We start from the raw sequence: 15990 nt of genomic DNA, 5'->3' as shown, positions 1-15990 counted from the left end.
GGGTAAAGTTCCAGCATAGAGGTTTACAGCATGGAAACAGGCCCTTCGGCCCAACTTGTCCATGCTGCCCTTCTTTATAAAACCCCTGAGCTAATCCCAATTGCCTGCATTTGGCCCATATCCCTCTATACCCATCTTACCCATGTAACTGTCTAAATGCTTTTTAAAAGACAAAATTGTACCCACCTCTACTACTGCCTCTGGCAGCTTGTTCCAGACACTCACCACCTCCTGTGTGAAAAAATTGCCCCTCTGGACAGTTTTGTATCTCTCCCCTCTCACCTTAAACCTACGCCCTCTAGTTTTAGACTCCCCTACCTTTGGGAAAAGATATTGACTATCTAGCTGATCTGTGCCCCTCATTATTTTATAGATCTCTATAAGATCACCCCTCAGCCTCCTACACTCCAGAGAGAAAAGCCCCAGCCTATCCAGCCTCGAGTCTGTTCCAAGTCTGGATGACCCTCCGTCAGTGTAAATCACACCTTATTTCTAGGTGTCTGAAGAAGCAACAGGACTCGAAACGTTGGCTCTATTCTCTCTCCACAGATGCTGTCAGACCCGCTGAGGTTTTCCAGCATTTTCTGTTTTGGTTTCAGATTCCAGCATCCGTGGTATTTTGCTGTTACATTCCCGCAAATTGTGTCTGTTATTGCTGTTGGGTTGATGTCTTCCCGCTCCCGTGTGCAGTACTGGGGTACGGGGAGAAGAGGCTGTGTTAATGGCTGTCTAACCCTGTCCTTGTACTCTGTGGCTGCTGATATATACGGCCGTCTTTTAGACCTCTCCAGCCGCTCGCTTCTGGCGAGTGATCAGCACTGCGATCCGATACTGACAGCCTCTCGCTTTCCAACGGGTGAGAGTTAACCTTCTATGTCTTGCTCCTTCAGGTGGGGAACCTTGGCTTACTCTTCATGCTCCTCTTCTTCATCTACGCGGCGCTGGGTGTCGAGCTGTTTGGTAAATTGGGTAGGTGACCGCGTGAAGTTTTTGGTCGGTTGGCACCGCCATCTGCTGCTGACGATGATGGTCCGACAATCCGGAACTCATGAGTTGCCGATCGTGCTGTCGGCAGGTTGAGGAACTGGGTTCGCGGTGTGGGTTGGCACCGAGTTACGTAACCTGCAATGATTTGGTTTGTGTCTCTCAGAGAAAAGAAACTCCGTCCCTACCCATTCTGGTCATGTTCTCCCCGTGTCTGTGTGGGTTTCCTCCGGGTGCTCCAGTTTCCTCCCATAGTCCGAAAGACGTGCGGGTTAGGGTGCACTTGCCGTGCTAAATTCTCCCTCGGTGTACCCCGAACAGTGGTTAGCACTGCTGCCTCACAGCGCCAGGGACCTGGGTTCGATTCCCAGCTCGGGTCACTGTCTCTGTGTGGAATTTGCACCTTCTCCCCATGTCTGCGTGGGTTTCCTCTGGATGCTCCAGGTTCCACCCTCAGTCCAAAATATGTGCTAGTTAGGGTGCATTGGCCGTGTTAAATTCTCCCTCGGTATACCCGAACAGGTGCTGGAGTGTGGCGACTAGGGGATTTTCACAGTTACTTCATTGCAGTGTTAATATCAGCCTACTTGTGACACGAATAAACTTTTAAAAACATCCAGCCTCACATAACAGGGGAGGCGATGGCCTAGTGGTATTATCGCTAGACTATTAATCCAGAAACTCAGCTAATGTTCTGGGGGACCCAGGTTCGAATCTCGCCACGGCAGATGGTGGAATTTGAATTCAATAAAAAAAAACTTCTGGTATTAAGAATCTACTGATGACCATGAAACCATTGTTGGAAAAACCCATCTGGTTCACTGATGTCCTTTAGGGAAGGAAATCTGCCGTCCTTACCCTGGTCTGGCCTACATGTGACTCCAGAGCCACAGCAATGTGGTTGACTCTCAACTGCCCTCCAAGGGCAACTAGGGATGGGCAATAAATGCTGACCCAGCCAGAGACACCCATGAATGAATGAGGCAGTTGCCTCAGTTTGTGTGGGAATTAGTGAACAGGTTTCCCCGGTGGAAGCTGTGTTGAATGGGGTCGTATCCCGGGGAATGACAGCCGCGGCACCCCTCGCTTTGACTGGTGGGTTCACCACCGGTTCGATCCAGACTCCGGTCCCCCGTTTTGATCGCCTCTTCCTCAGCTTTGACACTTTCCTTTTTGTTTCCAAGTTTGCGACGAGGACCACCCCTGTGAGGGAATGAGCCGCCACGCCACCTTTGAAAATTTCGGCATGGCTTTCCTGACGCTCTTCCAAGTGTCCACCGGGGACAACTGGAATGGGATAATGAAGGTAGGAAGTCGGGACTGACCCCTGGCTTGTCAGGGTTTGCTGTTCGGGCTGAGAAAGGGGCAGCAGTGCCTCCTGGTGGCTGCTGGAATCCTGCAGGCGGAACACAGTTTGGTGTGAATGGCCTTCACACTCAGTGTGCTTGTACTAACTGTGTACTCCCGTGTGTCTGTGTGAGTGAGAGTGCGCGCGTGTGCGTGTGTATTAATTTTGTGTGTGTGTATCTTTTCACGAGTGTGTGCGTGTTCACATGCGTGATGTGTGCATGTTTTGCGTGTGTGAGAATCTCTTCCCCAGGTATTGAATGTTATTTGAGTGTGGTTCGTGTACAGAATGTGGGGGTAACTAACATCTCTCTGCGCTGTTTGAGCAAAAGGCATTCATACAAACAGGTTAATCGATGAACTGTGACCTTTCACCCTCACCGTGCCGGTGTCCAGCCCGTTCCTGTGACCTTTCACCCTCACCGTGCCGGTGTCCAGCCCGTTCCTGTGACCTTTCACCCTCACCGTGCCGGTGTCCAGCCCGTTCCTGTGACCTTTCACCCTCACCGTGCCGGTGTCCAGCCCGTTCCTGTGACCTTTCACCCTCACCGTGCCGGTGTCCAGCCCGTTCCTGTGACCTTTCACCCTCACCGTGCCATTGTCCAGCCCGTTCCTGTGACCTTTCACCCTCACCGTGCCGGTGTCCAGCCCGTTCCTGTGACCTTTCACCCTCACCGTGCCGGTGTCCAGCCCGTTCCTGTGACCTTTCACCCTCACCGTGCCGGTGTCCAGCCCGTTCCTGTGACCTTTCACCCTCACCGTGCCGGTGTCCAGCCCGTTCCTGTGACCTTTCACCCTCACCGTGCCATTGTCCAGCCCGTTCCTGTGACCTTTCACCCTCACCGTGCCGGTGTCCAGCCCGTTCCTGTGACCTTTCACCCTCACCGTTCCTGTGAGAGGCTGCGGTGGGTTGAAGATTGATTTGGGCCGTGCAGTGACCCACGTGGACACAGTGAAAGGCCGGGGCTCCGGACCGGGAACACTCAAAGCTGGGTCAGAAAGCTCTCTCCCCACAAATGGAACTCGGAGTGTCACCGGGGAGAAGGTGGGCAGGGGGGGGGGGTATAATAGGGATAATAGGAGAGAACAGAAAACCCAATCTCCCCCCCACCCCTCCAGAAAAATACTCAATGTTAATCAAACACACACACAGACACACACACTCATGCACACACACTCAAGTATGCACACAGGTGTACACACAAACGCACAGAGGTATACAGCAACGCACACAGGTGCGCACACGCGCACAGGCGTGCACACACACACATGCACACGCACACACACAGATGCACGCACACAGGCACACACACGTGCACAGAGGTACGCATACACACACATATATGCGCACAGAGATATACACATGTTCGCAGGGACGCATATGTACACACACTCTCACACACTCACACTCTCACTCTCACACTCACACACTCACTCACACACACTCTCACTCTCACTCACACACTCACTCACACTCACACTCTCACACACTCTCACACTCACACTCACACTCTCACTCTCACACTCACTCACTCACACTCACACTCTCACACACTCTCACACTCACACTCACACTCACACTCACACACTCACTCACTCTCACTCTCTCACTCTTATACACACACCCACCTTCTCCCCTCTCAATCACCCACCCTCTAACTGGTAGAAGCCTTACTCCGTGGACTGTGTCCACCGTGTAATGAGGGGATGAGGGACTGAAGGAGCGCCTCACTGCTGGGGCTGCCTTCTTTCATTGAACAGAATCAGAGAATGGTTACAGTGCAGAAGGAGGCCGTTCAGCCCATTGTGTCTGTGTTGGTGTGGGCGCCCCCCCCCCCCCCCCCCCCCCCCCCGCCCCATCCCGGTCTACTTGCAGGTAATTATTCTGTGGACACTATTTCAAATACAGAGTAGGGGGATCCCTCCTGCCCCCCCACCCCTCGTCCGACACCACAGAGGGAAACAGATGATCCCGTGGTTGCTGTTTGTGGGATCTTGCTGTGTAGCCAGCGGCCGCTGCAATGGCTGCGCTTCCGATAGTGACCGTGGAGAGAGACTTTGGGATGCGCCGGGGTGCTATAGGAATGCAAGGGTCAGCCTCTGCCTGTAACTGCCCGTCTGTTCCCCCAGGACACGCTGCGCGACTGTGCGAACGATGACCGGGGTTGCTTCAGTAACCTGCAGCTGATCTCGCCGCTGTACTTTGTCAGCTTTGTGCTGACGGCTCAGTTTGTGCTGATTAACGTGGTGGTGGCCGTCCTCATGAAGCACCTGGACGACAGCAACAAAGAGGCACAGGAGGACGCCGAGCTGGACGCCGAGATCGAGCTGGAGCTCGCCCAGGGACTCTGCTGCCAGCCCTCCGCAACCTCAGCCCCGGCACCCGGCGGCGGCTCAGACAATCCCCACAAAGGAAACAAGAAGAAAGGAGAGAGGCCGGATCCCGGAAAACACATCTCACCCGCGCAGGTACCTGAACATTCACCAGCAACACACACACAGGCTGGGATAGACTGGGACTGTTCTCCCCGGAGTGTAGGAGGCTGAGGGGTGATCTTATAGAGGTCTATAAAATAATGAGGGGCATAGATCAGCTAGATAGTCAATATCTTTTCCCCAAAGGTAGGGGAGTCTAAAACTAGAGGGAATAGGTTTAAGGTGAGAGGGGAGAGATACAAAAAGGTCGCACGGAGTGTGGTGAGTGTCTGCCAGAGGCAGTAGTAGAGCGGGTACAATTTTGCCTTTTAGATAATTACATGGGTACGATGGGTATAGAGGGATATGGGCCAAATGCGGGCAATTGGGATTAGCTTTGAGGCTTTAAAAAATAAAGGACAGCATGGACATGTTGGGCCGAAGGGCCTGTTTACATGCTGTAAACCTCTATAAACATGCTACAGCAACTCACTCAAAAACAGCTTCTTCCCTGCTGCTGTCAGACTTTTGAATGGACCTAACCCTGCATTAAGTTCTCTACACCCTAGCTATGACTGTAACACTACATTCTGCACCCGCTCCTTTCCTTCTCTATGAACAGTATGCTTTGTCTGTATAGCACGCAAGAAACAGTACTTTTCACTGTATACTAATATATGTGACAATAATAAATCAAATCAAATTAAATCAAATATGCAAACACCATCCAGGACAAAGCAGCCCCGCTTGATTGGCATCACATCCACAAACACCCACTCCCTCCACCCCCGACGCTCAGTAGCAGCCGTGTGTACCATCTACAAGATGCACTGCAGCGAGGCTCCTCTGACAACACCTTCCAAATCCATGACCTGTACCCCCTAGAAGGACAAGCACAGCGGCATAGTGGTTAGCACTGCTGCCTCACAGCACCAGAGGGTTCGATTCCCGGCTCGGGTCACTGCCCATGCGGAGCCTGCACATTCTCCCCATGTCTGCACGGGTTTCCTCCGGTTCCCTTCCACTGTCCAAAAGACGTGCTGATTAGGGTGCATGGGCCATGTTAAATTGTCCCTCAGTGTACCCGAACAGGCACCGAAGTGTGGCGACTAGGAGATTTTCACAGTAACTTCATTGCAGTGTTAATGTAAACCTATGTGTGACACTAATAAATAAACGTTACACATTAAGGGCAGCAGATACATGGGGAACACCACCGTTTGCAAGTTTCCCTCCAAGCCATTCACCATCCTGACTTGGAAATATATCGGCCGCTCCTTCACTATTGCTGGGTCAAAATTGGGACTCCCTCCCTGATAACGCTGTGTGTGTACCTACACCACATAGACTGCAGCGATTCAAGAAGGCAGCTCACCATCCCCTTCTCAAGGGGCAACTAGGGATGGGCAATAAATGCACTTCTGGCCAACGATGCCCACACCTCATTGTCAGCCTTATCGATCAACAAGAAAGAAAAATGGTTGTCTATTTTATTTACTTTTATCACAGCCTCTCTTCTCCTCTGTCTACAGTTTTGTTTTCATTCATTTGTGGGACGTGGGCATCGCTGGCTGGGCCAGCATTTATTACCCATCCCCAGTTGCCCTTGGAGGGCAGTTGAGAGTCAACCACATTGCTGTGGCTCTGGAGTCTCATGTAGGCCAGACCGGGGTAAGGACAGCAGATTTCCTTCCCTAAAGTGAACCAGAGGGTTTTCCAACAATGGTTTCATGGTCATCAGTAGATTCTTAATTCCAGATTTTTTTTGTTGAATTCAAAATCCACCATCTGCCGTGGTGGGATTCGAACCCAGATCCCCAGAATATTAGCTGAGTTTCTGGATTAATAGCTTAGCGATAATACCACTAGGCCATCACCTTTCGTACAGTGGCGAGATCATAGAATTCCTACATTGCAGAAGGAGGCCAATCGGCCCATCAAGTCCGCACCGACAACAATCCCACTTGGGCCCTATCCCTACATATTTATCCTGCTAATCCCTTTATTTTATGCATCCTGGGACACTCTGGATAGACTATTTGATACCATATCAGAAACTCCAAGGTATATCTAAAGTTAGCCTATACCCCAACCTTATTTGATTTTGGCATTAGAGTGAGCTTATGATGTTTCACTTCAGGTGTGATTCAATTAGCCCATTAGGAAGCTTTTAATAACTTTATTTTACAACATAGTTAAAATATAACAAAAAGAAATAGCCTAACATTTACCAGTTAAAATATTTAGACATGACAATGTAAAATTCTTAACAGTTATCATTTCTGTAGTATCAATTTAAGCAATATCCCCATAGACTTCACCCTTCTTCAGAACCAGTTAGCACCAAACTCAGATATGCCCACGTTGGCACAGTGGTTAGCACTGCAGCCTCACATCTCCAGGAACCTGAGTTCCATTCCTGGCTTGGGTCATTGTGTGGAGTCTGCATGTTCTTCCCGTATCTGCGTGGGTTTCCTCCAGGTACTCTGGTTTCCTCCCACACCCCAAAGATATGTGGGTTAGGTTGATTGGCCATCCTAAATTACCCCTTAGTGTCCCGGGATGTGTACATTAGAATGATTAGTGGGGTAAATGTGTGAGGTTGTGGGGATAGGGCATAGGGTGGGATTGTTGTTGGTGCAGACTCGATGGGCCAAATGGCCTCCTCCTGCACTATTGTGTTTCTATGATTCTATGTTCATGTGGATGCTAGGTTTCCGGCCTTTTAACCTCTCTGGACAGGTATAGTCACCTGGCTTCTGCCAGGTCCCGGTCTCCAAACTTCAGAGAGAGAAAGGGCTGTTTCTCTGTACATCTTCCCAGCAGTGACTGACTTAATTTCTCTGCATAAGCTTAGTCCCGCCCAGTCTTATGACCATACCTGTCAATCAACCAAATCAAGCCCCACTCTGGAAAAACCCAGGGGAAAACACTAAAATAACAACGCTGCATTAGTCCAAATTGGAACAAAGATTTTAGCATTTAGGATCAATTACGCTGCTGCAGTAACAACAGGGACTGCCATGTCCAGACAAAGCAGCACCGATACATCGAACTGCCTGCTTCAAAGAAAACCCTGCACAAGAAACATGACACAAATATACATCTTAAAGGCACAGTAACATCACAATACAGAAGCATACTGAGCAATAATGAGTGGAAGGTTGTTTGGTCTGAATGCAAGGATTGTTTCATCCCTCTCTCTGTAACGCTGCAGGAGAACCTGTGGCTGGACAGCGTCTCACTAATCATACGAGATACCTTTGAGAATGAGCTACTGATGATCGATAATCTCTCTGGATCGATCTTCCACCATTACACCTCTTCACCCACCTGCCGCAACTGCCAACACGACAAACAAGAGGTTAGCTGTTTTCCTTTCATTTTTGTATATATATCTGTGCCTTTCCCCATCAAGACCTCTCATTCCGGTCTTCCCTGACAAGTGGAAACGTTTTGTCAATGTCAATCCCATCAAATCCATTCCTAATCGCAAAAAAAATTCTCGATGAAATCACCCCCCTGAGGATTCCCTGTCTGACATCATTAACAGGCTAAATGCCAATCTTCCCAAACAAACCAGTGCACTGTCTGGAGGGAGTTCCGCTGCTCTCTAATTGCTTCACTGGAGATGTGTGAAGTGCTGGTGTGTTGTCTGCTTCATTTAGAATCTTACTCTTCCTCTTCGAGCTTCTCCAATCTCCATCCTAAACCGCCAGTTTCCTCCTACCTCCTCTAACTGCAATGCCTGAGGTAATTCCACGTGTAACAGACGTTTGAGTAGTGTCATCCTTCACCATTACAGAGCTGTGACCCACGTCATACATCCTGGCAAACTGGGTCGCGTTTTCAAAACTTTTGCGAGGAAACTCGTGGGAGCGGCACAGTGGGTCAGCGCTGCTGCCTCACAGCACCAGGGACCCGGGTTCGATTCCCGGCTCGGGTCACTGTCTGTGCGGAGTCTGCACATTCTCCCCGTGTCTGTGTGGGTTTCCTCCGGGTGCTCCGGTTTCCTCCCACAGTCCAAAAGAAGTGCTGGTTAGGGTGCATTGGCCGTGCTAAATCCTCTCTGGGTACCTGGACAGGCGCCAGAGTGTGGTGAGTAGCGGATTTTCGCAGTAACTTCATCGCAGTGTTAATGTGAGCCTACTTGTGGCACTAATAAAATAAACTTTAAAAAAAAAACTATTTCAGCTTCATCGCTCGATATCCCCACCTCCATCAGGGTGGCACAGTGGGTTAGCACTGCTGCTTCACGGTACCAGGGACCCGGGTTCGATTCCCGGCTCGGGTCACCGTCTGTGCGGAGTGTGCACGTTCTCCCCGTGTCTGCGTGGGTTTCCTCCAGGTGCTCCGGTTTTCCCTCTCAGTCTGAAAGACATGCTGGTTAGGGTGCGTTGGCCGTGCTAAATTCTCCCTCAGTGTACCCAAACAGGAGCGTGGCGAGTAGGGGATTTGAAAATAACTCCTTTGCAGCATTAATGTAAGCCCACTTGTGACACTAATAACTAAAACTTCAAACTCGAATAATAAGTCATTAAAAGTCTCAATTTGCCCCATATCTCCCTGTAGATTTACCCCCTTCAGTTTGCCCTTTATAAAGTTACTATTGAATCTGCTTCCACCACCTTTTCAGGCAGTGCCTTCCAGATCGTAATAAGTGTTTAAAAAAAGGATATTTTCATGCTCTCTTCCCTCAAACAAAGAACAAAGAGCAGTATGGCACAGGAATAGGCCCTTTGGTCCATCAAGCCAATATCAAATAAACAGGGGGACAAAGTATAAGGGGCGACTCCTTCAAGGGGAGAACCACCCAAACCAAACGAGGCATAAAGAAACATCAAACATCAAACCAAAACGTGTTTAATGGTCAGTAATCCATCCCTGTTCCAGTGGGGTCCAACGGGCATGGACCACCTCACTGGTGCCCATGGACACTGCATCCTCCCTCTCCCCCTGTCGAGTATGTAGCCCTGGTAGAGGGCCGGACAGTCAGGTCAGACGACCCCCTCCTCTGTCATTCGGTGCTTGTTTACGGTGAGGCTGGCCACGCCCAGAAGCAGGGTCACAAGGCCTCACCGTCCCTATCCCCGTTTCCCTCCCCACTCTCACACCAGGTGTCCGTAGATCAGGAACGTGGGGCTGGAGTGCAAACAAAATGTCAATAAAAGGTGATGAAAGAGGGAGTGCAGCTCAAGACAATGAATACAGGCCCCCCAATCCTGCACCGACACTTCTAAACTAAAGACCCTTTGCCTCTACGCAGTCCGTATCCTGCTATTCCCTGCCTATTCCTGTGTCTAAATGGAAAACATCCAGGATTCAGGCATCCGTTTGCTCTCAATTGGGTCGGGAAGCCGGGACTTGGTGGTGACGGTCCAGTTCTTATTCCAGGTTCACCTCGCTGAGACAGAAGCTTTCTCCCTCACCTCGGATTTCCTCTCGGATAAGTCATCCTCTGTGGTTCTGGCCGATGACCTGAGCTCGGACGATAGCGCCCCTCAACTGAGCGCGAGGGAAAGCGATGAGAAGGTAGGTCAGGGTTCTCCCACTGGGGGCAAATTCCCAGGGGAGGTGGGAATGGCATAGGGGAGATGGCAGGACAGGTGGTGCCAACTCCTGACCAGGTGTTTGCATGGGCAGGCTCCAAGTCTAACACAGGCTGAGTTAAGACCATCCAATGTCAGTACTATCTCCCCAGAACTTGACTTTATAAAGCGACCTATCACAGAAACGTCCCAGAGCATCTTGCACTTAGTGAATTGCTCGGAAATGCAGTGACAGGGACAAGTGTGGTCCGTTTGCAGAGATCTCATAATCAGCAAATGGGAATCCAGTGACCAGTGTCTGGTCATCGAGGTTTACAGCATGGAAACAGGCCCTTTGGCCCAACTTGTCCATGCCACCCCTTTTTTAAACCCCTAAGCTAGTTCCAATTACCCACATTTGGTCCATTCCCTCAATACCCATCTTACCCATGTAACTGTCTAAATGCTTTTTAAAAGACAAAATTGTACCCGCCTCTACTACTACCTCTGGCAGCTCGCTCCAGACACTCACCACCCTCTGTGTGAAAAAATTGTCACTCTGGACCCTTTTGTCTCTCTCCCCTCTCACCTTAAACCTATGCCTTCTAGTTTTAGACTCCCCTACCTTTGGGAAAAGATATTGACTATCTAGCTGATCTCTGCCCCTCATTATTTTATAGACCTCTATAAGATCACCCCTCAGCCTCCTACACTCCAGAGGAAAAAAATCCCAGTCTGTCCAGCCCCTCCTAATAATTCAAACCATCAAATCCCGGTAGCATCCTAGTAAATCTTTTCTGCGCTCTTTCTAGTTTAATAATATCCTTTCTATAATGGGGTGCCCAGAACTGTACACAGTATTCCAAGTGTGGCCTCACTAATGTCTTGAACAACTTCAATAAGATGTATTCAATGTTCTGACCAATGAAACCAAGCATGCTGAATGTCTTCTTCACCACCCTGTCCCCTCTGTGGCTCCACCTTCAAGGAGATATGAACATGTACCCCTAGATCTCTTTGTTCTATAACTCATTCCAACGCCGTATCACACTCTGGGATCTTGCTGGAAGAATCTCTATCGTTGGGTTGATTTCCTATGATGTCCTGCTGGCGGGGGGTGAAAACAGATGACTCAGGTTCCTCCTGGGCACAGCTACGGACATACCCACCTGGTTAAACCTTCTCTTCTTGGTTTTAGACCCCTTGGTAGCATTGCCGCCCCCCCCCCCAACCCCTCTCCGCTTCCCTATCTCTCTACCCACCTCCTCTTCCTTAACCTTCTGAGGTCTTTGTGCTCCACCAGTTCTGACCTCTTGCTCTGTTCCCTCATGCCCCACCCCTCAGCCCCGATGCCTTTGGCTGCCTGAGCCGGGGGGGGGGGGGGGGGGGGGGTGACTTTTCTCATTCCGCCCACCATGGGGAACATAGCGGGCGAGGGGCAGACCATGGAAAGATCCGTTGATCTCAGGCGGGATTTCCCGGCTTCCAGACGAGCGTGGCCGGAAAACTCCATTCCTGAAGTTTTCTCCCTTAATCTCTGCGCCCCATATCTCCTCCTCAAACTAAACCTCTCGACCCTGGCCTGTTGGTCACCCATCTGAACATCGCTTGATGCCCGTCAGCTGTGTTTGACAATCCGCGTGGGTGCTGCATTGAAACTGGGACGTGAAGGTCGGGGTTCTGTGGGTGGGGCAGAGGAGGGGGGGGGTTCTCACGTAAATAATACATTGTGCTTTCTGTTGGCAGGGAGGAGCAGATAGTCCTGGTGTCCCTGAGAATGGCAACGTGAGTATGTTAACAGTGACGGAGACAGCAATTTACAGAACAAACTCGCTGCCAAACAACAGTTACATTTCACAAGCCGAGATCCCAGATTCTGGCCAAACCGTCACAGAGACACAGCCAGTGCCAACAGAGCACATTACTGGTGAGGCGTTCTTCTGAGCCTTGCTTTGATTTGAGTCGTTTGCTGTTTATAACAACCCAAATTTTGTTTCTCTCCCTTGCCTCTATGTGGTCCATATCCCTCTATTCCCCGACTATTCCCGTATCTATCCAGGTGCCTCTCGTACATTGATATCGAATCTGCTTCCACCCCCTCCTCTGGCAGCACGTTCCAGGCATTAAGAACATAAGAAATAGGAGCAGGAGTAGGCCATCCAGCCCTTCGAGCCTGCCCCGCCATTCAATAAGATCATGGCTGATCTGTCGTGGCTCAGTTCCACTTTCTGGCCCTCTCCCCATAACCCTTAATCCCCTCTCTTATCAAAAACCCATCAACCCGCGTCTTAAAAATATTTAGCGAGGTAGCCTTCACCACTTCAACGGGCAGAGAATTCCAGAGATTCACCACCCTTTGATCTGTGTGAAAAACTTTGCCCCTTTCATCTCTTTCTCCCTCACTGTCAACCTATACTCCTGACCCTTCGATCCTGGGAAAAAGACTCTCACTGTCCACTCTATCCAAGCCTGTCATAATCTTGTAAATCTCTATCAGGTCCCCCCCTCTGAAGCTCCAATGAAAACAATCCAAGTTTGTTCAACCTTTCTTCATAGTCCATATTCTCTAAACCAGGAAACATCCTGGGAAATCCTTTTCTGCCCCCTTTCCAATGCATCCTGCTGGTAGTGTGGTGACCAGAATTGTACACAATACTCCAAATGTGGCCTAAACAAAGTCTTATACAGCTGCAACATGATTTTCTGATTCCTATACTCAATGCCCTGACCGATGAAGGCCAGCATGCCAAACACCTTCTTGACCACCTGAGTTGCCACCTCCAGGGAACTGTGGATCTGCACACCTAGATCCCTCTGTATGTTAATAATGATCCCTACATCTACATCTCTCCCACTCTCACTACCAACCACTGGGGCATTGGAGGACTTATAAGTATTTGATTTGACTTGATTTTCATTTATTATTGGGATTCTGTGAAAAGTATTGTTTCTTGCGCGCTTTACAGACAAAGCATACTGTTCATAGAGAAGGAAAGGAGAGGATGCAGAATATGATGTTACAGGCATAGCTAGGGTGTAGGGAATGGTCAACTTAATGCAAGGTAGGTCCATTCAAAAGCCTGATGGCAGCAGGGAAGAAGCCGTTCTTGAGTCAGTTGGTATGTGACCTGAGACTTTTATATCTTTTTCCCCAATGGAAGAAGGTGGAAGAGAGAATGTTTGGGGTGTGTGGGGTCCTTAATTATGCTGGCTGCTTTGCCGAGGCAGTGGGAAGTCTAGACGGAGTCAATGGATGGGAGGCTGGTTTGTGTGATGGATTGTGTTACATTCACAACCCTTTGTTATGGACACACCTTCCTTGGCCCCAAGTCCTGGGGTGGGACTCGAACCTGGAGCTTCTGGCTCAGAGACAGGGACACTAACCCCACAGTGCCACAAGACCACACCAGTTCCCTAAATGTCCTGTGGGGGAGCCAGTTAGCTCAGTTGGGTTGGATTAATGGCCTCAGTGATTCCACTTTCCAGCTGAGGTCAACTCAGGAGCTGCCTCCTCACCCATCCTCGGCACAGATTCCCTGAGGAATCACTAAGGTCTGCCCTTCAGGTGAAGAACTTGCAAAGGAAAATAAATGCCCCTTAGTCCAGCAATGAGCCCAGAAAGGGGGAGAGTGCCAAAGCAGAAAAGGGATCAGTTTCAAGTTTATTTATTAGTGTCACAATTAGGCTTACATTAACACTGCAATGAAGCTACTGTGAAAATCCCCTGGTTGCTGCACTCCGATGGTTGTGCAGGTACACTGAGGGAGAATTTAGCATGGCCAATGCACCTAATGCACCATTTATTCTCGGAATCTAATCTGCTGATCATTCAGAATGGTTTCACTTCTCTATCCATTCAATTGGTGCAATATTGTGTGGAATGGAATAACTCGATGAATCCCAACAGTGCAGGAGGCCATTCAGCCCATCGAGCCTACACCAACAACAATCCCATCAAACTCTATCCCCAAAACCCAAAATATTTATCCTGCTAACCCCCTAAGGGGCAATTAGCATTGGCCAATCCATCTAAACCGCACATCTTTGGACACTAAGGGGGAATTTAGCATAGCCTAACCTGCACATTTTTGGAGTGTGGGAGGAAACTGGAGCACCCAAGGAAACCCACGCAGACACAGGGAGAACATGCAAACTCCACACAGACAGTGACCCAAGGCTGGGAATTGAACCCGGATCCCTGGTGCTGTGAGGCAGCAGCGTTAACCACTGTGGATAAGGGGATAGATTAAGAATTCACATTTTGACATTGCATCATATAACAGATAATGAGATGCAGCGACTGAAGATCTGCAGTTAGCATGAAAAGAGGTGGAGGATCCCAGTGAGGTGATTAACAAGTTTGTCTGGTTTCAGTGATGTTGACTGAGGCAAGAATGTTGGTGAGGACATTGAGAAACCCTTGGAATTAACATTGAGAGACCTGTCCACCTGGAAGACTAGAACAGGCCACCTGAGGGAGACATCTTGTAGCAATGTTTCACCATAGATAAAGTGCTTAGGTTTTCAAATGTGACCTTGGAAATATGGTCCCCTGATCCACAGATGAGGCTGTTACTAACTGAGCCAAGCTATTGTGTGTGTATGTCAGTGCAGACAATGTTCCTTTAAGAAGCTGGGCAGTGCTATCTCTATGACAACACTGGGTGCAAGGCTGGTGTACCCTCCATGTTAGAATTTCCTGATTGTCCATGACTCATGTCAGAAAGCGACCTGATCGAGGTGTACGAGATAATCAGAGACACGGACAGAGCGGATAAGGAGCAGCTTTCCCCCTGAGTTGAAGGGTCAGTTACGAGGGGACACAAATGAGGGGTGGGAGGTTTAGGGGGGGATGTGCAGAGAAACCTTTTTTACCCAGAGGGTGGTGAGGGTTTGGAATGTGCTGCCTGGGAGGGTGGGGGAGGTGGGATGCCTCACATCCTTTAATAAATACCTGGATGAGCACTTGGCATTCAGGGCTATGGGCCTAGTGCTGGGATTAGGTGGGAGTTCAGGTGTTTCTCGTGTGTTAGTGCAGACCCGATGGGCCGAAGGGCCTCTTCTGCGCTGTGTGATTCTGTGACTAAACTTCTGGGTGTCTCTTTATCTGGCTAAGTGTTAATGTCATCTTCAATAGGCACTCCTATGAGATGCGATGGAAAGTTGGAGTGATGTTATTGTTGGTGATCCCAGCTCTGAGTGAGAAGTGTCCTGACTTATCTCTCGGTTTCTTTTCTCAGTGACCCCTCTCCAGGCACCCTCTCCCGCTGCTTGCCTTCAATTTGAGACAGAGATCTTCCATCCAGTGACACTCCCGTCCGGAGAGAAGGAGCGTAGCAACCAGCTGCCTGAGATCCCCTCTTCCGGCACCTGGACCTTGTTGCAGTCTTCCAACATGGCCTGGTCCCTCCAGAGACAGGTGGGTCACCTGGGGTTCGAGTTATTAACAGCTGGAACTGGGGTTGGATCCAAGGGAGGGTGAGATGGCGGACTGGATTAGCAAATAGCTGGAATTGGGAGACTAGAACATTGTTCTAGGTGTGCGGGTTAGGTTGATTGGCCATGCTAAATTGCCCCAACATGTGTGGGTTAGGGGGATTAGCGGGGTAAATACATGGGGTTACAGGATTAGGGCCTGGGTGGGATTGGAGTCAGTGCAGGCTTGATGGGCTGAATGGCCTCTTTCTGCACTTTTGGGATTCTGTGATACTTCTTT

The 15990-nt window shown here is 49.7% G+C and overlaps 1 protein-coding gene across 1 annotated transcript in view; it reads left to right on the top strand.

Annotated features, from left to right (window-relative positions):
- The window catches only part of LOC145361508 (voltage-dependent T-type calcium channel subunit alpha-1I-like), a 165465-nt gene that overhangs the window by 146547 nt on the left and 2928 nt on the right, over positions 1-15990 (top strand). Inside the window, exons 28-34 of the mRNA XM_080217320.1 lie at positions 891-969; positions 2169-2290; positions 4462-4800; positions 7964-8110; positions 10141-10278; positions 12021-12201; positions 15515-15693. Of these exons, the coding sequence (XP_080073446.1) occupies positions 891-969; positions 2169-2290; positions 4462-4800; positions 7964-8110; positions 10141-10278; positions 12021-12201; positions 15515-15693 (1185 nt within the window). The remainder of the gene's footprint in view (positions 1-890; positions 970-2168; positions 2291-4461; positions 4801-7963; positions 8111-10140; positions 10279-12020; positions 12202-15514; positions 15694-15990) is intronic.

This window comes from Carcharhinus amblyrhynchos, chromosome 35, assembly GCF_965287045.1.
Source record: "Carcharhinus amblyrhynchos chromosome 35, sCarAmb.v2.hapA, whole genome shotgun sequence".
In the NCBI taxonomy this organism is placed as follows: domain Eukaryota; kingdom Metazoa; phylum Chordata; class Chondrichthyes; order Carcharhiniformes; family Carcharhinidae; genus Carcharhinus; species Carcharhinus amblyrhynchos.
Note: the sequence above shows the minus strand (reverse complement) of the source record. Positions and strands in the feature narration are given on the sequence as shown.